This window comes from Telopea speciosissima, chromosome 1 (genome assembly GCF_018873765.1).
Source record: "Telopea speciosissima isolate NSW1024214 ecotype Mountain lineage chromosome 1, Tspe_v1, whole genome shotgun sequence".
Taxonomy (NCBI): domain Eukaryota; kingdom Viridiplantae; phylum Streptophyta; class Magnoliopsida; order Proteales; family Proteaceae; genus Telopea; species Telopea speciosissima.
The window spans coordinates 29,858,446-29,881,592 of NC_057916.1; the positions used below are offsets into that span (position 1 = coordinate 29,858,446).

Below are 23,147 nucleotides of genomic sequence, written 5' to 3' on the forward strand. Positions count from 1 at the left end.
TATTCCTTAGGTAGACGGGAAATCAATGGCTGAACTGATGTTGTGAGCAGTTATTCCTTTTGTGAGCCATGTGTAAAGTTCTTCGTGCATGGTCTCATAGATCATGCTTGGTTCTGGCCCAATAAACGTGTCACTTGTTTATTGGAAGCCTATCAAGAAATATTGCCAAGACCTTATGACATGTCTCTCTCATGGATTTCGAGCCGGCTGTGGGAGATCTTTTCTTTACTCCATGATATTTCATCTTTAATAAATGATGTGGGTAATGTTTGTATTAAGAAAATGGATAGCAATGTTATCTTAGGTCGTGCATAGGCTAGCTAATTAAAATAATTATAAGATAGACTTAGATTAACTTTTGATTAATTAATATAATTTCTTTTGCTTTGTCATAAAAAAAACAAAAGAAATAATATTAAAAAGGCAAAGATTGGCTGTGCTGGGCAGTTAGGTAGTTTTTTAGACTTATCTTTTAATTGTTTAAACTCTGTTTGACAGAGAAAAAATGAAGTGATTTGATGGAGTTTGAATATTTCAAAAATTTCCGTTCCCTGCCAAAGCTAATCCAAAACCACTCAATGAGACATCAGATTTGATGATATACTCAAAAAACGGTCCAGATTTCTTGGCGCTAGGTAATGGACGGCTGGACTTTAAATCTCATTACGCGGTTTTGTTAAGAAAACAGCTGCCTCTCCCTCCATACAAAGAGGAGGCTAGTGGAGAGAAAAAAGAGGAAAAAAGAGCATCTCCCCTCTCTCTCTCTAGAAACTTGAAACTAAGAAAGAAAACAAAAAGGCCAAAAGGCAAAAAAAAAAACCAAGAAAGGAATTTTTGTTAACAGCGACCACCTCTGACGTTCAGTTTTCCGGTCAGTCCTCTACAGGGCTGCCGGGATTCTGCTCGTAGAGAGTTCTGGTTCGAGTTCGACGATCTATGACGACGATGGGTCATGAGATTAGCAAACCCTTCTCCATTGAATACGATGAAGAAGACTGCTCCATTGAATACGATTCAGAAGAAGACGAAGAATACGAAGAAGTAGAAGAAGAAGAAGAATACGAAGAAGAAGAATACGAAGAAGAAGACGACGTGTGCATAGAGCTGACACCCCATAAGAAGGAAGCAATGCTCGAATTCAGATGCATATTGCAAGATGCCATCATGAATAATTATCTCTTCTCTAAGGATAGCCATAGCCATGGCCATAGCCATCGCCATAGCCATAGCCATAGCCATAGCCATATCCATCGCCATAGCCATAGCCATAACCAATTCATATGCAAATTGCAAGATGCCATCATGAATAAACATATCTTCCATAGCCATAGCCATGGCCATAGCCATAGTCATGGCCATAGCCATGGCCATAGCCATAGCCATAACCATGGTCATAGCCATAACCATGACCATAGCCATGGCCATAGCCATAGCCATAACCATGACCATAGTCATGGCCATAGCCATAAACATGGTCATAGCCATGACCATGGCCATGGCCATAGCCATAGCCCTAGCCATGGCCATAGGCATGGCCATAGGCATAGCCATGGCCATAGCCATAGCCCTAGCCATGGCCATAACCATGGCCATAGGCATGGCCCATATGGCCATAGCCATGGCCATAGGCATAGCCATAGCCCTAGCCATGGCCATAACCATGGTCATAGGCATAGCCATGGCCATAGCCATAACCATGATCATAGCTTGGGATCGGAAGAGAATCTCTTGGATATCTCCCTTTGGGGAGTCCCTCTGTTACCCAGTGAAGGTCACGATGGCACCGATATCATCCTGTTGAAGTTCTTAAAAGCCAAAGATTTCAAGGTTTCTGAAGCATTCGAGATGCTTCGAAAGACTTTGATATGGCGGAAGGAATTCAAGACTGATGGGATTTTAGAAGAGAAGTTTGATTCACAATTTGAAGACTCACGGTTGTCATATTTCTGTGGTACTGATAGAGATGGTCGCCCACTGTTGTACAATTACGTAGGGGTTTATAAAGACAGAGATTTGTACAAGAAGACATTTGGGACAGAGGCTAAACACGAAACATATGTGCGTTGGAGAATCCAAGTTATGGAGAGGGGTTTACAAAAGTTGAGCTTTAAACCTGGTGGGGCTGATTCAATTATTAGTATTATGGACATGAAGGACTCACCGGGTCCCCGGGCGATTAAGGAGCTGCGATTTCTCGGCAACAAAGTCATTTGGATGATGAATGACTTCTACCCAGAGACCATTCGAAGATTTGTGAGTGTTCAATGCAGCCCTTCCTTCTGTTGTTTAGGATTTTTCTGTTTTTTTTTAATTCTTTTTAACTGCTCTATCATCAAATCATCAGTTTAATTGTTGGATTGATTTTGCAGATGTTTCTTCAACTATTTTCATTTCAATTATTGATTTTTTTTTTTTTGGAAAATTGGGAGATTTTTAATCTAGGTCTTGGAGTGCATGCCACTAACTGAAGTTAGATTTCCATGAAAGAAGTCATACCATGGCTAACTATATGTATTTAATGTGAAGGATATGAAAGCGATCATAGCCCCTGTTAGCCTATTTAGTCTCATAAATTGCTTTAAATTGCTTCTTTGTTTTGCTTGCAAACAAACGTCTATAATATATCTGTGGCTTCTAGTGTTCTCATTCTCAACTTCTTGTTTGGCGGCACTCACTGAAGCTAGATTGCCATGAAAGAATTGACTTACTATGAAGGATATGAAGTTCATAGCCCCTGTTTAGCCTGTTTCATCTCAACTCAACTCAGCCTTATCTCAACTAAATGGGTTTGCCCCCCCCCCCCCCCCTCCCTGTTATCTTGTTTAGTCTCATAGATTTCCTATTTTGTGTCATAAATAGCTTCTTGTTTTGCTTGCAAACACATGTCTCTTCTAGTGTTCTCCTTTTCAACTTTTTGTTTGGCGGCACTAACTGAAGCTAGATTGCCATGAATGAAGTGACTTACTGTGAAGGATATGAAGTTCATAGCCCCTTCTGTTAGCCTGTTCCAACTCAACTCAACTCAACCTTATCCCAACTAAATGGGGTTGCCCCCATTAGCCTGTTTAGTCTCATAAATTTCTTATTTAGTGTCATAATTAGCTTCTCATTTTGGTTGCAAAGTCACATCTATAATATATTTGTGGCTTCTAGTGTTCTCATTCTCAGCTTCTTGTTTGGCGGCACTAACTGAAGCTAGATTGCCATGAAAGAAGTGACTTACTGTGAAGGATATGAAGTTCATAACCCCTGTTAGCCTGTTTCAACTCACCTCAACTCAGCTTTATCCCAACTAAATGGGGTCAGCCCCCTGATAGCTTGTTTAGTCTCATCAATTTCCTATTTAGTGTCATAAATAGCTTCTTGTTTTGTTTGCAAACACATGTCTATAATATATCTGTGGCTTCTAGTGTTCTCATTTTCAACTTCTTGTTTGGCAGCACTAACTGAAGCTAGACTGCCATGAATGAAGTGACTTACTGTGAAGGATATGAAGTTCATTGCCCCTTTTGTTAGCCTGTTTCAACTCAACTCAACTCAAATCAACTCGACTTTATCCCAACTAAATGGGGTTGCCCCCGTTTGCCTGTTTAGTCTCATAAAGTATATGAAGATCATAGGCACTTGTTAGCCTGTTTCAACTCACCTCAACTCAGCTTTATCCCAACTAAATGGGGTCGCCCCCGTTAGCCTGTTTAGTCTCATAAATTTTCTATTTAGTGTCATAAATAGCTTATTGTTTTGCTTGCAAACACACATCTATGATATATCTGTGGCTTCTAGTGTTATCATTCTCAACTTCTTGTTTGGCGGCACTAACTGAAGCTAGATTGCCATGAAAGAAGTGACTTACTGTGAAGGATATGAAGTTCAAAGCCCCTTTTAGCCTGTTTCAACTCAACTCAGCCTTATCCCAACTAAATGGGTTCAGCCCACTGTTAGCGTGTTTAGTCTCATATATTTCCTATTTAGTGTCATAAATACCTTATTGTTTTGCTTGCAAACACACGTCTATGATATATCTGTGGCTTCTAGTGTTCTCATTCTCAACTTCTTGTTTGGCAGAACTAACTGAAGCTAGATTGCCACGAAGAATATGAAGATCATAGCCCCTATTAGCCTGTTTAGTCTCATAAACTGCTTCTTGTTTTGCTTGCAAACACACGTCTATAATATATCGGTGACTTCTAATGTTCTCATTTTCCTACTTTGAGTATGCAAACAAAAGCTATCAGAAGCAGGGATTTTATCTAGAATTGAACATAATTCAAAACAACACATACAGCTCAATTCAAGTGTTCAAGTTAAAAATATAATCATAAATCAGTTCAACTCAACTCACTAAGCCTTATATAGACTATTTAGATTCATGGATTTTGGCATGCTTTGTTTCTCATACAGCTTACCTGCATTTTTTCCCTTTTGGAGGCAAACTTATGTTTCACTGTTCGAAACAGAGATTATTTGCTTCTGATTCTAAGAAAGGACTGATAGCACTATTAACACTTTTATCTGAGCACTACATTCTACCCCTTATCATGGTGTTCTTTTACATGGCAGATTTAGTGTTAGAAGCAAATAATAGAATATCAGTAATGCTCTCCTTCTGGTGATTCTTGACTCAAACTTTAGATACTTTAGTTTTCTCATTTATTTGCGTCATTTTATTTGCAGATATTCTTAAATGTCCCTCTTTGGTTTTATGCATACCATACTATCACCTGCAAGATCTTAGATCTGAGGAATAGAAAAAAGTTCATCTTTGTCCGGCCAACCAGCGTTGCAAAGACCCTTACCAAGTAAGACTCGTCAAATTTTCCATTTATAAACATGGATTCTTATCTCTTGCCATTAATCCCCAAAATTTTGATACACTTTTGCTTTGAAAAGGTCTACTGCCCCAGAACAACTTCCAGTTCAATATGGTGGTCTTAGAAGGGAAAATGATGATGAGTTCTCGCCGGAGAATAAAGTTTTGGAGATGACTGTTGGAGCAGGTGCAATAGAAAGCATTCAAATTCCAGTTCATGAGGTAATTAACATTTTCATCAAAATCCAGTAAATTGCTCGTAACCATGATTAGGAGAAACAAACTGACATCCTTGTGCATTGAATGATTTCTTTTCTGGTCAAGAACCTTATGGCCCCTAATGACTAGTTACTCTGAGTTTCTTTCGAGTGGTTGTATATATTATCTCTCTCTAATGGGTTTTTTTTCTTCATTGAAATTATCAGCCAGGAGTGACGGTGGTGTGGGATGTTACAGTCGTGGGAGGCGATGTGGTTTACAGAGAGGAATTTATTCCTGAAGATGAATGCTCTTACACCATACTAATTCAGAAGGACAAGAAAATGGAAACATGTATTAGAAATTCCTTTTACATTAATGAACCTGGGTTGATTCTGTTGACAATTGATAATGGGGGCTTCAAGAAGAAGAAAGTTTTCTATAGATTGAAATCCAAACCCACCGTCCCCATGCATATGCTCTGCAGTCATTAGTTCCTCCACCCCCCCCCCCCCCCCAACCCATCTTGTAATCTTTGTTTTCATCTTCTTTTTGACCTGATAATTGCTTTGGTTTGATCCATTTGCTTTTAAATCATATGTTTTTTTTTTTGAGTTTCTGTGGGTGCATAATGTAATCTTCATTAATTTTCATGGACATTGCTTATTTAGTGATAAGAAAAATTCAAATATCACAAAAAATTGGTGAAAACTTGACTATGCTGCTCAAGAATCTTATACTGAAGAGACTTTGAGCATTGAGAATCCCATTATATAGGGGGAAGGGAAATAAAAATTGTTTTCCCTACAATTGATTGGCACACTAACATATTGGGGGTCAGGTTTTTCATGAAATTTTTGTTCTTCCTTTTTGAAAGTTTACAGTTATCATATGGTAAGCAACAGGTAGCAGTGGGTGGGGATATGTTAAAGAGGATCTGCACAGTCAAGTTTCAGTCCACACAAAGGCCACAAACCTCAATCATATAATGTTTAAGGTTAACGATATATATATTTTTAAATTTGTTGCAAATTTGAATGCACATTTTCATCTAGATAAGTTGTTCATTTTGGGTGGAAATTTGTCTCATTAGATGACGGGGACAAAGTCACTTATATGTTTTTTTGGGTTATTATTCATGTAACAAGGGTGGGTTACGTTTGGAAAAATAACAAAATGGTGAATTGACCAATATGCAATGAGTAATGAGGTATTGAAGGGTCAATTAAGTGACGGTATACTTGACATTTCAAAATTTTATTAGAATCTCATGAATTGATATTTAAATGGCATATCTGTCTTTTCATCATATTTTCCTCTTTAACCCCAACTCTCTCTCTCATTTTTGGCCGGCGACCGAGGGTCGTTGCAACGACTTGAGGGAAACAGTAACCCTTCTTCCCCATTCGGGCCTCCGACCACCATTGCAACGTGCAATCTGGCATGTCCTTCTGCTGTCCAGCTTCAGTACAGATCTTGTGCCCCGTCTATGGATTCGCCTCTTCAGTGAGAGACACATTTTGTCTCGTCAAGGCTGATGCTGTAGGGCCGCTGGTGCAAACACTGAGCGATACTGACTCCGGTGTAGCAAAGGCTGCGCTAATGGCACTCAACTCTGCTAACAGACCACAACACCGTCTCACATGCTGCCGCCGCAATAGTGGATAATCAGGGTCTGGAGGCTCTCTTGGAGGTGCTGGAAAAGGGGGTCCCCATCGGCTAAAGACCGAGCCCTTAACCTATTCCGGAAGATCCTAAAGCACACTCAAACCATAAATGTACAGTCCCAGCGTTCCGAGACAATTCTGATTCGCCTCCTCTCAGACAACGCACTCAAGAAGAAAGCCGTTTTGGTGCTCAAACAGATGAACATTATTCCAGAACAATCGTCTTATTTCTAAATTGGTTTTCTTAATGCACATTGTAAAGAAAGACGCTAACATGGTACATGTGTATTATTGAGGCCAACCATGACATTTGAATTCTATGAAAAATCTAACCAATATTAATAATTAATCCTAGGAGCAATAGACAGGTGCATTTCCTTTCGTCTACATCTATTCTCCTGTTAACACATTCGTTGATTAGCACACACACTAACAGGAGGCTAATTGCTGTGATAAAATTTTATTTCTTTGAATCAATTAAACAAAACCAAGTTTCTGCATTACCAAGTAATATCAACAGATTTCTTTCCAAAGGACAAAAAACGTAGGGAGGGGGGCGGTTAGATCCATGCGTAGGAGCACACCGAATTCATTCACATATGTGATTGCAATACTGCTGCACCGCTGCCTCAGTTGCAGATTCCGACAACTCCGATCGTGGCATGGTGTAGAAGGAACGAGGGATGAGGAAACGAGAGATTGGGGATTGGGGAAGGAGGGAGTCGGTGGACAGTGTGAGAGGAAGAGGGTTTTGGACATTACGATTTAACCCTTTATCAAGAAGTTTAGTTGATTCCAACAATTTACGATTCCAACAATGTGTGATTTCACTCATTTATCCTTACAGATTACAGATTTATTTCCAACTGTGTCCTTAACTTTAGTTTTAAGAGGGTAGATGGTGTCTTGTTATGTTTGGACAAATAACAGACCCTTGTAACGTTAATACTTCCCCTTTTAAAGAAAAGTCAGCATATAAAGAAAGATTAATATACGAAGGAGGAGAATCCTAGCAAAAAAGATCCGATTGTAAAGAGGCACCCAAAGAGGCTAAATAGTCAACCACAACATTGGCTTCTCTAAGAGAGTGGTTAAAAATAATCTGATCCAGCAGTTGTTGATGATGGATGCGATTTTCCACGGAATGGCTTGAGTTGTGCCTTAGAGGATATTTATAATCAAGAGATTATCGCTCTCAATGATCATTTTCTTCAATCTCATATGAAAAGCTGTTTTCAAAGCCTGACGAACAACTAACGCCTCGGCAACAAGGGCATAATTCCAGCCAATGCCTTGAGAGAAACAACAAACAAAGGAAGCGGATGAAGATCTATATACTCCAATACCAGCTCTTCCTGGATTTCCTTGACTAGCTCTATCGATGTTGAACTTGAAGAAAGACTCTGTCGGAGCGATCCATTTGACAAGTCGAAGAAATCTTTGATTGTGAGGAAGAGAGTGATGCAGATGGTCTTTAGCATTGGCAATAGCTCTCACAGTGATATCTCTTGGATTAAATGGAGATTGTTTGAAAATGAGATCCCAATATCCATTCCAGATGTGTCAAATAATGTTGCAAAATAGAGAAACCTTTATTTTGTAGTCCCTGCTGATGTGTTCTGCATATTTGGTGGCTTCTATTATCCTCGATCTGATGTCTTGGGTGGGAAAGAAGTTAATCAAACCAATTTGTTGCCAAATGCTTTTGATAGTGGGGCAATCAAAAAAGAAATGGTTAGCTGATTGGAGATGTTGCTGACAGATGAAGCATATTGGGTTGAGATTAAAACCTCTCCGATTAAGGAAGTCCGGAAGGGAAAGTTTTTGATGGAGGATTTTCCATAAAAGGTGTTGGATTTTTGGGACAGTGGGGAGGTGCCAAATTTTAAGCCACAGGGAATTCGAGGTATGAGAGATGCCATTGCTGGTAATGTTGTACGCCGAAGCCACAGTGAATTCACCTGAAGATGTGCCCTTCCGAACAAGCCGATCTTCACAATTGAAAATTGGAATGGGAACGGAAAGAATTAAGAAAGCAACATCTGGGTGCCACCAGTGGAAAATCATCTCCCTTTTCCATGAATTGAAGCTTTGAACAATGAAAAGATCAATAGATTGAGGGGCATTGGAAGGGAGAGGGAAAGGGGCTTTAGAGGGAGGGAGGTTTGGGATCCAAAAATTGAGCCAAGGATGTATTGAGCGGCCATTCCCCACTTGGAAGAAAGATCCTTTACGGAGAAGCTTTCTAGAAGAACAAATGGATTTCCAGCCCCATGAGGAAGAGGAGGGGCATTTAGCTTGAAAAAAGGTAAAAGAGGGAAAATACTTAGCTTTCATGAGATTCGACCAGAGAGAGGATGGAGGATGAAGCAATTCCCACCCTTTTTTAGCTAATAGGGCCTGGTTCATTGAGGCTGATAATTTCACATTTAAGACACCAAATCTCTTGGGGAGGCAAATCGTATTCCAAGATATTGTAGGGACAAGAGAATTGCAGCCATTTGACCAGTAGAAGCTTCTACTTATATGTTGTAATATTACATACCCAATTTCTAATAGGTGATAATTAGTGAATTCACCAAAAGAATTTTTTTTTTTTTTGGGTAAGAGACGATTAGGAGAGAGAGAGAGCTTAGCCTATGCTGCCATGGACATCCAGGGAATGATTTGGAATGATCATATGTAGATCCAATATATACTTTCCTATGTATAGGTATATTCCCTTGTAAACTCAATTATGGGAAAGACAATGCTATTTGGTCGTATGCAGCATGCGGCCCCCACACTCAAACACAGGGCCTTGCAAAATGACCAACGCATCCTCAAGTATTTTGCCTTTCCATGGGAGGCACGAAGGTCAATTCACATGGCCTAGTGTCTAGGTGTAAGGCCCACGTGCCACATATGGCTAGGTAGTGTTCTTTCTCTCCTCAATTATATACCTTTCATGAATTGCAATGTAACTTTAAGTAGCCTTGGAATGCTTTATTACTCATCAAATAGTTTATTTTTTTTTTTACGTAAGATATTAAAAAATTTTTTGAATCATCAATTACAGAACTTGTTCGCGTGGCCTAATGGATAAGGCGCTCGCCTCCGGAGCGGGAGATTGTGGGTTCGAGTCCCATCGTGAACGTCCCATTTTTAAGGTCAACTGGAACTGTTTTTGTATCAGAATTTCTTTTCTTCTAAACCGGAAGTACTGAATCCAATAATGTAAATTTCCTTCAGTCTTAAATGTCTAATCAAGAAACGAAGCCATAATTGATTGATGATTAAATTGGCCTAAGCCAAAGGTTTATCATTGCCGTAGCGGTGTATCAGCGTTAGATCTATTAACGACCATGAACCTACGATTCTCTGAAACAGTTCACATAATACGGTCAAATCTCTTACTAATTTTGTACACTTCTGTACTATTTTGGTACTGGGAGTGTCAATGGGCCGAGCCCAATTCTAAAGTATCTTAACTCAGTCCAAGCCCAGCCCTGTTGGGCTCCGCCCAATTTTAATTGAGGGGAGTTGGCCTTGATTGACCCTGGGAACTGAGACCAAAACGAGTTTGGGTATCAATTTTCAGAACCAAGATGGGAGTCAACACTTGTATCGATTTTCAAAACCTAAGATATGGTATATTCTTTTTAGGACTCATGGCTCGCCCTATCTTTAGAGAGAGGGGCTTGAAAGACCGGAACAAAACTACCATTTATTCTTAGATGGATTAACCAAGCAACTCCATAGCGCGCTAGCTGATTTACGATCAAAGAAGCAACGGTACAATGCGTTAGCATACGCATCTTCTTGCTTGCTTGCTGGGGCGCGTTAGCACATCCGTTTTCTTTGCTGAGTGCACTAGCGCACCTAGCTCACATGTCAAATTTTAATCTTAAATCGAATATCTATCCCTCATGTGTTTGACCTGCATTTCTATGTATATCTATCCACACTAGTACTGTGACTACTATTGGCTTTCTTTCAATTACCCAATTTAGTCCGATTAACATGAACTCAATTATAAATAAGTCACCACTGGATCGAATAGAAACGTGGTAATGCCTGACTTGTGAAGTCTAATTAATCAAACAATCGATAACGACGCAAAATCTTAAATTGATAGGATCCGATTAGATCTGATCAAAACCGACCAGGTCCAACCGGTTGACACTCCCCCTCACTAACTGTTTTTTTTTTTTTTTTTTTTCTTTTTTAATACTTGGACCCAAAGAGTTGAACTCATAACCTCTTCTTTGCGAGGTACTGATCTACTATTTTATAGATCTCTACACAGCTTTTTTTTTTTTTTTTTTGGTAGAAGATCTCTACACAGCTTGAGATTACCAAATTACATTCTGTTTTCGATGACTTTAAGTGCATAAGATATCTCTTTGTATTATTCAAAGTTCCAAAACATGTGATGCAATCATATGATTGAGCATTAAGGGATGTGATCATACTATATCATGTACACGTGTTTGCTATCACTTAAAGGCATCATTAAACAAGTTCAGTTCCTCTACACGTACATGGAGGTGAATGTGCATGTTCCAAGGGAAGAAGGGGTATTTATGAAAACAAAAAGAACATGTGGCTGCCTCTCAGATGTATGTTCACCTGCACGTTGCACGTACATGCAGATTATCCATTCTCTCATTAAACTAGGGCTGCATGAGGCCCAGGCACAACCTTTTTAGTCGAAGTAATTAAACAGGGGGGAAGGGGCGTCAAAACCTAGTCCAACTCGATTGAAATCGAACCAATACGAGTTTATTGGATCATGTTTAGGACTAGAGTTTTGTGACACCGAAATCAAATCGTACCGCTCTAAAATCAATAAGACAACGAACCAAAATAACCCGATAGAAAACGGATAGCAGCTTGAAAGTCTATAAAAAAACACATTTTTTTTCATACTTATTGATATATTTACATGATAAACCGAAATCAAACCGATAAAAAACTGAAATCAAACCAAAAACCGAACTAAAACCGATGCATTTATTGGATCATATTTTGGACTCTCATTCATTCTCGCATCAAACCAAAACCAATCCAAACCGACCGATTGACACCCCTATCCGAGGGGGAGGGGAGGGGAGGGGGGGGGGGGGCTCTTCATTAACGTGTACTCCGCATGCATTGGGAATTTTCCCTACGATGGATGAATATATGGCAAGCAATCTCTAACGCAGAACCTTACGAACTACATATATAATTAAATCTTAACAAGCCATGTGTACCAGAGCAAAGATCATAACTCCAGATATCCTACTTCTCTCTTTAATCTATTTGTCGTTTCGGGTTTGTGGGCCATGCTGATGATCAGAGACTCAGAGTAAGCCCAACAAGTGGTTAATGAAGTTGGAGAGGTGTTATGTGAGAACTGAGTAACACTTCGTCGCTCACCACGTCTGTGATGCCACCATCAACACGAAGCTGCATAACCTTGTGACCATTGCTAGGTGGCGTACGTTAGTAAATGTCAAGACAGAGGACCCCTTTAAATGCGGGAATGATACACCTGAGGTAACACAGACCGGCCACAGTTTGATTCCTTTCCACAACAACAGTCCAAATCTTTCCTGACTATAAAATGGGTTTCAGGCCCAGCCCATTTCAGTAACTCTCACCTTCCATTTCTGCAGTCTATATTACTGTTTACTCTACTCTTCATTGCTTTCCTGGTCTGTTAAGTGCTTTTAGTACGTAGTGCTTGCTTGCCGTGAGCTCACACAGCCATGGCTAAGAAACTTTCTATTCTACTCATAGCCACTTTCCTCTCTTTACTTCTCGTGGCCAACCATGCTGTGGCCAACAAAGAAGTCGAGGCCACCAAAGAAGTCGAGGCCAACAATGCTGAGGCCAAAATCGAACTTGTGACCAACAATCCTGAGGCCATCAATGAAAACGAACAGAGACATAGGCAAACACGCCTGAGAGAAGCTCGCCAGTGCCGTCTCCAGAGTATCTCAGCGAGTCAACCCAGCCGAAGCATTCAGTCAGAGGGAGGCGTGACCGAGTTCTGGGACGAGTTTGAGGACCAGTTCCAATGCACCGGTGTTGCAGCCATGAGAAATACCATTCAACCTAACTCTCTCTCTTTGCCCAATTACTCTCCCTCACCACGCCTCGTCTACATTGAACAAGGTCTGTATGTGCTTGTGTGTTTAGAAATTTCTATTTTTATTATGAGTACGACTGACTTGATTGTGTAGAACCACAGAAAATCCCAAATCACCTGTGAATGTGTCACTTGGCATGACGCGTTTTAAAATCTTGAGACCTATCTTTCAAACGGATCCGGATAATATCATACCATCGATGGGGCCAGGTTCATGACACTTCAGATTCTAATTCATGAATATTGATGCACACAGGTCGAGGGTTGCTAGGAATAACCTTCCCAGGCTGCCCAGATACATACCACTCATCAAGAGGAGGACAGTCTGAAAGGGGCTCAGAGGATAGAAGCGAAGAACATGAAGGAAGGAGGAGGAGGAGTGACCAACACCAGAAGGTACATCGTGTACGCCGAGGACACCTGGTTGCAATTCCAGCTGGCGTAGCCCATTGGTGCCTCAACGATGGAAACGAAGAGCTCGTCGCTGTCTCCGTCTCCGACCTTAACAACCAAGCCAACCAGCTCGATCAGAAACTAAGGGTAACTATAACCAACCGGATTTTCTCATCTCTCTCTCTCTCTCTCTCTCTCTCTCTATATATATATATATATATATATATACACTACTTAATACTAATGGTAGACTTGATGGAACGCAATGCAGTCGTACTACCTCGCCGGGGGGCGAAATCATGAATCACAGAGAGGGCCACAAAGAAGGCAGCAACAAGGGTCAGGGTCGGAGAGTGAGACCGACCAGAACATATTCAGAAGGCAGCAACGAGGGTGGGAGAGTGAGACCTACCAGAATATATTCAGAGCCTTTGATGAGAACTTAATGGCAGAGGCCCTCAACGTTCCTGTGGAGACAGTGAGGAAGATGCAGAGGGAAGACAAGAGAGGTTATATCGTTAGGGTACGAGAAGATATGAGCGTAATCCGACCCGATGAATACAAAGAAGATGATGAGAGAGAAGAAAGTAGAGAGGGTGGTCACAGATACGGACAACGAGAAGGAAGGTCAAATGGACTTGAAGAGACCGTGTGCACCGCAAGGATCCACCATTACATGGACAACCCCAGAGAAGCTGATGTCTACTCTAGACACGCCGGCCGCCTCAATCTCGTTAACAAGCTCAAGCTCCCCATCCTCTCTTACTTGGACTTGAGCGCCGAGAAAGGCAAACTTCTTCCGGTAACAAAAAAATTAAAAAAAAAACTCAAAACAAAACCGAGTTGACTCACTGGGTTATACTACGACGGTAACTCATCGAGTGTTGTTGTTGTTGCTGTTATTATTGCAGAATGCCATACACGCACCGCACTGGACGATGAACGCACACAGCATAGTGTACGTGACGCGAGGAGAGGCGCACGTGGAGGTGGTTGGGAACAACGGAGAGAGGTTGTTGGACGATAAGGTGAGACAAGGAGACATATTCAACGTTCCACAGTACTTCGCTTCGACAGCTAGGGCAGGGAGGAACGGGTTTGAGTGGGTAGCCTTCAAGACCTCAGCCATGCCCATTAAGAACTCACTTGTAGGATCCACTTCGGTGTTCAGGGCAATGCCAGCCCAAGTCCTTGCAGAGTCTTATGGGCTCAGAATCCAGGAAGCCCACAACCTCAAGTTCGGCAGGGAGCAGCACACTGTGCTTCTGCCTCCAAGCAGGAGTTCCTCTAACTAAGGCATCTATTACTATTAGCTACCTAGAGAGTAACTACTATGAGTATCCTTTTGCGTTTGTAAAGAGAGAGAGAGAGAGAGAGAGAGAGAGAGAGAGAGATGAGGAGGTTTCTTTTCCTTCAAGTAATAAATGTTTAGGTCTTTCGATGTGATCTACCAATAAAGAACGTAAGTTTGGTATTTTCAAGTTTTTTATCTGTTTTATTCTCTTCTTTATTCTCTTTTACAGATTTTGGGTCCCGAAAAATTGTGCATGGATTATGCTTAGTTAGACAAGCTCTGTATTACCAAACTCCACTCATCCTGCAAGTTTTATTTTCAATTTGGATCCTCTGCTGCCACCTGCCCGTGCGGCCGGCGTGCAGCCTCACCTTACACAGGCAGGGCCTGAACAGTGAATACCACAAGGATCTCACCCGGGTAGGGTATTCGAGCAGTGGGTTGGATGGTTATTTCGCCAGCCTCGTACTCTACCCGTGCACGGGTACCGGCAGCAGAGGATCCCGATCTTTATCTAACACAACTACCTAATATAACACTGGAGGATCCTGTACAAGACTATATAACGGAAATCCAATAAAAAAACAATCGAGAATATCTGGAGGATCAGGACAAAGTGGAACTTCTATTAAGGGATAAAACCCTAGACCAGTAAGAAACATTATTTAATACCCCCATGGGCCGGGTTTGGTTTTTTTGTTTTTAAATTTATTTTGAAACAAAACCTGATTGCAATGGATCCAAATGAAGTAGGAGGTAAGAGCCAGGATGCAATATAACCAATGCAAACCAGATAAGGCGATGCCAGTCTCTCAGAAAGAGAAACACATAGACCTAATATTGGGTTTTCCATTAGAAATTATGAGCGCATGCCTAGCACCACCCAGCCCAACTTGAAAGATCTGGTAGTTTCCATCTCTCTTGGGTTCATAAATACTCCTTTAGGATTTTATATTTTTCAAAATATCCTTCAAGACTTCAAGTCGGTAACTATGATGATTAGGGCAGTAGGAACATGGCTGCAACCCAGTCAGCAGCCTAGTTTTGTCCTGTCATGTAGAGTCAAAGAAAAGCTTTCCACAGTCGGGATCCAAGGGTCTTGCTAAACATATGTATCTTCACCGTTCCCTATTCGCATATACACAATCTTCCTAAGTATAGGCAATACCTTAGTTATACTATTCCAAACCCAAGAACCCTTCTTTTCCTAAACCTTAATATCCTACAAGGATTTCGATCTAACAAACTTAGCTCTCAAAATAGAAGATCAAATCTCACCCTCATCCGTCAGTAATCTCCAAGCCAATTTGATTAGTAGAGCTTTATTATGAATTTTATGACTCCTTAAGCCAAGAACACCATAACAATTAGGTAAACAAATTTTCTTTCAAGCAATCAACCACCCTTTCTTTTTGACCTGCTCCCACACTCCCTTAAAAAAACCCTAGCATAAATCGAATCCAACTTCTCACACACTTTGGGAAAATAGAAGCATTCCATCCAATATGTGGGTAGGGTTGACAAAACAGATTAAATTAAAACAATTCTTTACTCCATCAATGATATACTTTAAGCCCTTTGATTTAGCTTTGGAGTAAAAGAGCTTAGTTCCTACATAAGTTGCATCGTCTTGTATGATTTTAACCCCTAATAAAAACTAGTCAATGATCTTTAGTCGTTTCTACCAAAGAAAACAAAAATGATCATTAATCGTCATTAGAGACATTCCTATTAAAAAAACACATCACATTTACTATAGTTCATGTACTGCCCTAAGAGACCAGAAAACAAATCCAAAATGGCTTTGGTAGTCAATGCATACCCCCTCTTGGCTTGACAAAAAAATAAATGAATCATCAGCAAACAAGAGGTGTATAATTATAAAGCGCCTCGAGCCACTTTGATATATAAAAACATATTGAGTTCCTTATATACTCCTAGTAACCTCTATATATAACATCTCTATAGAGAAAATAAAATGAGAGGACGTAGAGGATGTCCTTGTTGTATGCCTCTAGAAGGATCAATGATTTCAAAGTAATTCCCCTCCATTTTAATAGAATAAGAAACTATGTTTGACTCAGTGATGGATAAGATAATTAAGGTCTACCCCACAGATACGAGCAATTTCAAAGTAAAACACAATCATCAATAAAAGGAAGAAGTTAGTAAAGATGCATATATATGATGAAAGGGAACACATTCTCAATCCGAGAGTAGTGCGTGCAAAAGCATCAATAGGGGTGGGATTATACGTCTTTCATGGAGGCAGGGTGGTCATTTTGCCCCATCTTGTGTCTGGGCGCAGGTGCCACGCTCCCAGACAGAGTCATTTTTCCATGATGAAAACTATAAAAGCAATGCAAAGCAATGAACAAAATAAACAAAGGTAAAAGGAAGATCATTACAATATGAGGAGACTGTAAATGAACTAATATACTAGCAATGCAAAGCCCTAAAACGAAATCATAATCATCGTAGCGTGTATATGTCTCCACTATCTAAATAGGTATTGGCTACACTCACCTTCTAACATACAAAAGAAGAATACAATAAGAAGAAAAATATGCCAAAGAAAAAGAGAATAATTAAGAAATGTACCTAGTGCAGTAGATCATGAAGTGGAGAGGGTTAAAGCAATTCCAAGAATTTAAGGAAGCTCTTCATAAGATGAAGATTATTTCCTCCAAGTCAATGGTTAAAGCAGGTCAGCAATCCCCTCCAACATGGCGAGGCCTCTTCCTCACAAAGGCTTCAAACTCAACTTAGATGCATCCCTGAGAGAAGGCCAGGGTGGCTTGGGTTATGTGATTCGTGATGAGAAAGGTGTTGTGATTGCGGCTGTTTCTGAACCCTTCAACTTCACCTCTATCCTTCAGGGAGAAGCGTTTGCCATCAGAAATGGACTGCTATTGGGAATCTCAGAATGTATTGAGTGGCTTCAAGTGGAATCTAATTGTCAGGAGGTGGTCAAGTTCATCACTTCCGACTACCCTTCACCATTTGAAATTGGGCCCATTATCTAGGACATCAAACTTCTAATGACTTACATTAGAACTTGCTCTTTCTCATTTATTCCCATGGAGATTAACAACGTGGCTGACTCCCTGGCTCGGAAGGCTAACTCTGTAGCGGGTAGGACTTCTTGGCCAATATCCACTCCTTGGTTGTCGGACATTTGTAATTCTGACACCTCATGCTTTTCCCACACTAATGAATGAAGTTCTCATTACCAAAAAAAAAAGAAACGGAGAGGGTGGAGGGTGTCCACAACGCAGGAGGAGGGCTAGGATGATTGCACAAAGCTTCCGAATTCGTATTAAGAATTAGGGTTTCTATTAACACTCCAAAGGCTCTTTACACAGGCCAAGAACTTCTTCAAAACATTGAGGAATGGTCTATTTAAAGACCTAGGAGGCTTCCTTAGTCTAATGATGATGTAGAGGGATCAATCCCACCCCAGAACAGTTGATCTTGGGTGAGGATTAAGTGGCTAGATATCAATAGCCCAAAAAAAGGATAAAACCTTTAGGCAATCAAAATTGAGGGACTAACGTGGTAAAACACGCCTTAGGGCTTTCTTAGGGGCCAAGGAATGAACCTAGATAGTGTCTGGGCTCATAAAGGTCACGAACAAGACGTTGTGTTGGTGGAATTCACGAAACACAGAGTCCAAAATTCTGAAAAAAAAACCTTGAATTCGACACTTAAGGTGCTTTATTTGATGTTAGAAAAATGAATTTCAACGTCGAACATGCAGTCGAAGAAAGAACACTCGACATAGACTCGAGGGGTATTAAATGTCAAACAGGGCCCAATGTATGTCCACACCCAGCCCTAAGAAGTTTGACCTGGAAGGAGTTTTGGTCGACGTGGGAAAAAACCCATTTGATGTTGAGTAGGCATTGAGTGAGACACGCTCGGCGTTGAATCATGCTTATTTCATGTCGATTCACCCATTTGGAGTGGAATCCAAAATTTTCTACGAGGCCTTTAAAATTTTGGTTCTATTTTGGACCGGGCTAAGCCTGACCCAACCCAGGTTTTATCTGAAACTTTGAACACCTACATCTTGAGTTCCAAAAGTTCGAATTAGATGATTCCAAAGGCATTTTATCACAATTTCTACATATTTTTACTTGGTATGAAATTTAGGGACTGTTATAGTCAACAAGGAATTATCTCTAGTGTGGATCCCACAGGGTGAAACGAAATCTTCTCTTAATCAAGGGGTAAGTGAGCTTATTTTCATACCAAATTTTAATGTGATGAAATAAAATATTATTTGGATATTTGGGCGAACTTTGAGGCCAGATTGCCACATTCCAACCTTGTTTACCCTTCATGGGCATTTTAATCATTTTAGATAGATGATCTCTAACACCATCGAGATTGCGGGAAGTCCCTTAAGTCTAAACATAGAACTTTTTCTTGATCTTGAAAAAGTATTCATCATCTTTTAATTACGAACACCCTTTGAGGTGGCAAAATGAGGTCTCTACAAGTATCCAAACCATTGATTGAATCAATCCAAGAACCAACCTACATGAAGAATGGGGGAAGGATCAACGCTGCCGGTGTATATTGGCATCTCACACATTACATGATGGAGTGTAGGGACAATGTTCTCTTTGCTGCAGCGCAGGCTGCCCCTAGGCACATGGGCCTGCCACTCAGGGGGCCCGGGTGGTCATTGTGCCCACCCCCATGTGCCTGGGCGCAGCCTGCGCTATGGCACAGAGAACAATGCCCCGTGAGTGCAATTCAGATCATCTATGGCACAACTGCCCGTAGCGGCCTGTGCGGCGCAGACTGGGCCGCGCACGCCATGACCGCCTTACCCCCGCTCGAGCAAGGCGTTTGGGTAGGGGTAAGGCGGTCTTCGCACGCGCGGCTTAGTCTGCGCAGCACAGATCGTTATGAGTAGCGCGCCGTAGAAGATTTGGATCCTCGTGAGTGTATTGTGGTTTGGGATCCAGATCCTCTACGGCGCGCTACCTGTAGCGGCCTGTACCATGCAGACTGAGCCACACATGCAAAGACCACTTTACCCCTGCCCAAACGCCTTGTCCAAGTGGAGGTAAGGCGGTCATTGCACGTGCGACACAAGCCGCTACGACAGCTTCGCCGTAGACGATCTGAATTGCTTGGTTTGAGAGAAGAGAGAGGGAGACAGAGTACTAGCACTGTGCATGTCATATCAACAGAAAACAAACCTTAATTCAAACTCTTACATCCTTCATTTTCCAACAAAACACGCACGAACACCCCGTATCCGTGTCGCGTGGCCAACCCAAATGGTCCACAGAAATTAATTAAGGTGGCAACTGGAGTTGAGGATCAGCGTTAAGTAGGCATGCAGAGTGAAGAATGGCGTAGGCCCCAATTTATTTCTAAAAATCCACCTAAACATTTGTCAATCTGTAACCCATCTTCCTCTCCTATAAATACTACAGATCATTCGCTTCCTTCTCCTCAAAATAGTACTTGAAAAGTAGTCTTCAAAACTTCGATCAAAGTTTGGTTCCACACCATGACCCAATCTACCATGCTTTCTCTTTTCGTTTGATTTATCGCCTTGTTTCATGGCTCCATAGCCCAGTTAGAGAAACACCAATGGCTCCCAACCCAGCGAGAGCAACAACACCACTTCCAAGGCCAGAGACAGTGCATGATCGAGAACCTCAGAGCTCAATAATGCAGACACCGTATCGACCCCGAGGCTGGTTACACCGAGTACTGGGATGAGAACAGCGATGATTTTGAATGCGCCGAAGTTTCAGCAACTCGAAATGTTATCGAACCCCGAGGCCTTCTTTTGCCTTTCTTCGACAACTCTTATAGCCTCACCTACATTATCCAAGGTTAACAACCTACCCTTTTTCTAGTTTCTATGTTATGTGTCTAACGGGACTCAATCTAAGTGTATGAGCATTAAATTGCGCCAATTTAATATAGGATAGGTTAAAAGACAAGATTTGATGTGTTCCATCAGCTATAGAGTTTTTGACGTATCAATCAAGTACCTAATATTATATTTGATTCCGTGATTCATGAAACAGGTAGGGGTTATATGGGAGCTGTGTTCCCTAGCTGTCCTAAGACGTTTCAATCGGCTCAACACTCTCAAGGGTTTAGGGGAGGAGAAAGCCAGAGATCAAGGCCAGATCAGCATCAGAGGATTCAACACTACAGAGAAGGAGATATCATCGTCATACCTGCAGGAGTGGCCCATTGGTGCTACAACGATGGTGATATACCCCTTGTCACCATCACCGTGCACGACAACGGCAACAACAACGCTAACCAGCTCGACCAAAATCTAAGAGTACGTAAAAAGAAATTTAGAAAATCTCTCTCTCTCTTTGAGCCAACAACATATAATGAGTGACTCATAATTGATTCATTAATGGTATGCAGAGGTTCCAAATAGCCGGGACCTAGCAGAGACAGAGAGGTGGCTCGTCACATGAACAGCACCATAGAGGCCAACAACAGCAGAGACAAAACAACAACCTCTTCAGTGGTCTTGATGTTGAAGTACTTGCCGACCTTTTTAGTGTAGGCACCGAAACAACAAGAAAATTACAGGGCAGAGATGATGTTAGGGCCATATCGTTAGAGTAGAGAGAGACCTTCACGTGGTACATCCATCAAGAGGTGAAGAACGTGAAGAAGAAGAACAACAACAACAAAGGAATGGGGCTTCGAGGAGACCATCTGCTCCATGAGGATTAGGGAAAACATTGGAGACCCAGATCGTGCTGATTTTTACTCACCAAATGCCGGACACCTAACCTCTGTCAATAGCCAAAAGGTCCCAATCCTCAACTATCTCCAACTGAGCGCTGGCAGAGAAGTTCTCTACAGTGTAAGCCCTTTCTTGACAGTTTTCACTATACTCTAGGTAGTCTTCTCCATGACTTAAAAGTTCCAAAGCTAATTGATCAAACACGTTAAATCAAGCTTTTAACCCTTTCTCATACTAAGTTGGCCCAATCTAGCACCCATACATTAGTTCACCATAACAAGGCTTATATTTTTTTTGGCAGAACTCAATCCACACACCTCATTGGCACCCGAACGTGCAGTGTAATTACGTGACCAAAGGAAATGCTCGCATTTAGATTGTTGGGAACTACGAGAGACCAGTCTTCAATGGAGAGCTACATGAGGGTCACATACTTATAGTACCACAGGGATTTGTGGTGATGAAGCAATCGGGAGATGAAGGATTCGAATGGGTTTCATTTAAGACCAATGAGAATCCAAAGACCAACCCACTTGCTGGAAAAACGTTAGTGCTCCGGGGAATGCCAGTTGATATATTGGCCAATGCGTTCCGGCTGTCGAGGGAGGAAGCAAGCAGACTTAAGTACAATAGGGAAGAGGTTCAAATCCTCAGACCAAGGTCTCATAGATCTCAGGAATGGAACTCTGCTTGAGTTAAACAATGTCTCTGGACTGTAGGGTTCCATTGTTTTCTGCTAGAAAGTAATCTATCTATCTTTTGATGTACGTAGTAAGTAGTAAAGTAAATGTTAAATAAAAGCTCTATTTGGGCTGGGAGGTTTGTTATGCTTAATTAAAGGATATTTCATTCATTTCATGTTTAATCTTAAAAGAAACTCTCTCCCTCTGTGGGTGATCAATACAAGCATAAGAAACACTTATCTAAAACTATAATAGGCCAAGAATTATAGTTTCGAAGTTGAGAATCTTGAAACTTTTTAGTCTTTGTTCACCACTTCACCTTCCTTTGCAACTGCAACAGAAGAGAAGGGGAACGCCAAGAATTAGGGGTTAACGATCCCAATATATCGGAAACTAAATATTCGGTTCTCACTCAATAGGGAAGTCGATATTTCATGTAGACTCCTATATATCTTGTAAATCTCTTGAGTATCTCTGTGAGGATCAATCTCTTTGATTATATAGCCGACTAGGGTTTAACATCCATCTTGTATATATATATAATCACTTTGATCAATAAACACAATATGATTTCCACTCCTAAAACTTGCGTTGGATCATGATATAGAACCCACGCTCTCTAAAACCCTAGCCGATCTTTTTTCTCCATTCCCTAGCTCTTCTCAACAGCAACCATGTCGCTAGAACCTGGTTCAGTTTCATCTACCGCCATCCTTACCCCGCCTGCTACTGCTGCCGCCCTCTCTCTCTCTCTTTCTCTCTAACTATCTTCCGGCTTACCAGATCTAACTATCTTCAACGGCAAGCTCAACTCACCTCTTTTCTATTCAGTCAAAATCTCTATGGCCATGTCGATGGTTCGAAGTTGTGTCTTGCTGATCCCACTAAAGCGTGTTAGAAAAAACAAGGCCCAAATGGGGATTTTTGCAAAAGAAAATGAAATAGAAGAGAAGACCAAACGCACAAAGACACAACACAAGAATTTTACATGGTTCACCCCCAAGAAGGTAGGCTATATCCAAGGTCGGCGATAAAAATTGGTTTCACAACTTTTCTGAGGAACAATTACAAACCCTCAAATCTCACCTTTTCCTCTCAACGAGATAAGAACACTTTATAAGAAAGCCCTAACCCAAAAAACTACAGAAATGCCCCTAGAAGCCCAAAAAACCCATCCGGTCTGGTTTGGATCAGAACTGAACATATATCGAAATACATATCGATTCGAAGGTC

At 41.2% G+C, this 23,147-nt stretch overlaps 3 protein-coding genes and 1 non-coding gene across 4 annotated transcripts; all 4 read left to right on the forward strand.

The window, feature by feature from the left end:
* Positions 1–1,618: 1,618 nt before the first annotated feature.
* Positions 1,619–5,502, forward strand: LOC122643372 (patellin-4-like). The gene is made up of 5 exons (XM_043837018.1): positions 1,619–1,628; positions 1,721–2,253; positions 4,675–4,799; positions 4,891–5,032; positions 5,236–5,502. The coding sequence occupies exons 1-5, from the start codon at positions 1,619–1,621 to the stop codon at positions 5,500–5,502; spliced, it is 1,077 nt and encodes a 358-aa protein (XP_043692953.1).
* A 4,236-nt stretch (positions 5,503–9,738) lies between these two features.
* On the forward strand, positions 9,739–9,811 carry TRNAR-CCG. Its single transcript has one exon. It is a non-coding gene; the product is annotated as a tRNA-Arg (tRNA).
* Positions 9,812–12,374: 2,563 nt separating this feature from the next.
* Positions 12,375–14,493, forward strand: LOC122648056 (11S globulin seed storage protein 2-like). Its single transcript, XM_043841328.1, has 5 exons — positions 12,375–12,819; positions 13,050–13,333; positions 13,458–13,525; positions 13,589–13,988; positions 14,098–14,493. Exons 1-5 carry the CDS (start codon positions 12,411–12,413, stop codon positions 14,479–14,481), a joined length of 1,545 nt encoding a protein of 514 aa, XP_043697263.1. The 5' UTR covers positions 12,375–12,410; the 3' UTR covers positions 14,482–14,493.
* Positions 14,494–17,206: 2,713 nt separating this feature from the next.
* LOC122643439 (12S seed storage protein CRB-like) lies at positions 17,207–21,925 on the forward strand. The gene is made up of 3 exons (XM_043837077.1): positions 17,207–17,446; positions 20,543–20,731; positions 21,608–21,925. The coding sequence occupies exons 1-3, from the start codon at positions 17,207–17,209 to the stop codon at positions 21,923–21,925; spliced, it is 747 nt and encodes a 248-aa protein (XP_043693012.1).
* Positions 21,926–23,147: the final 1,222 nt, after the last annotated feature.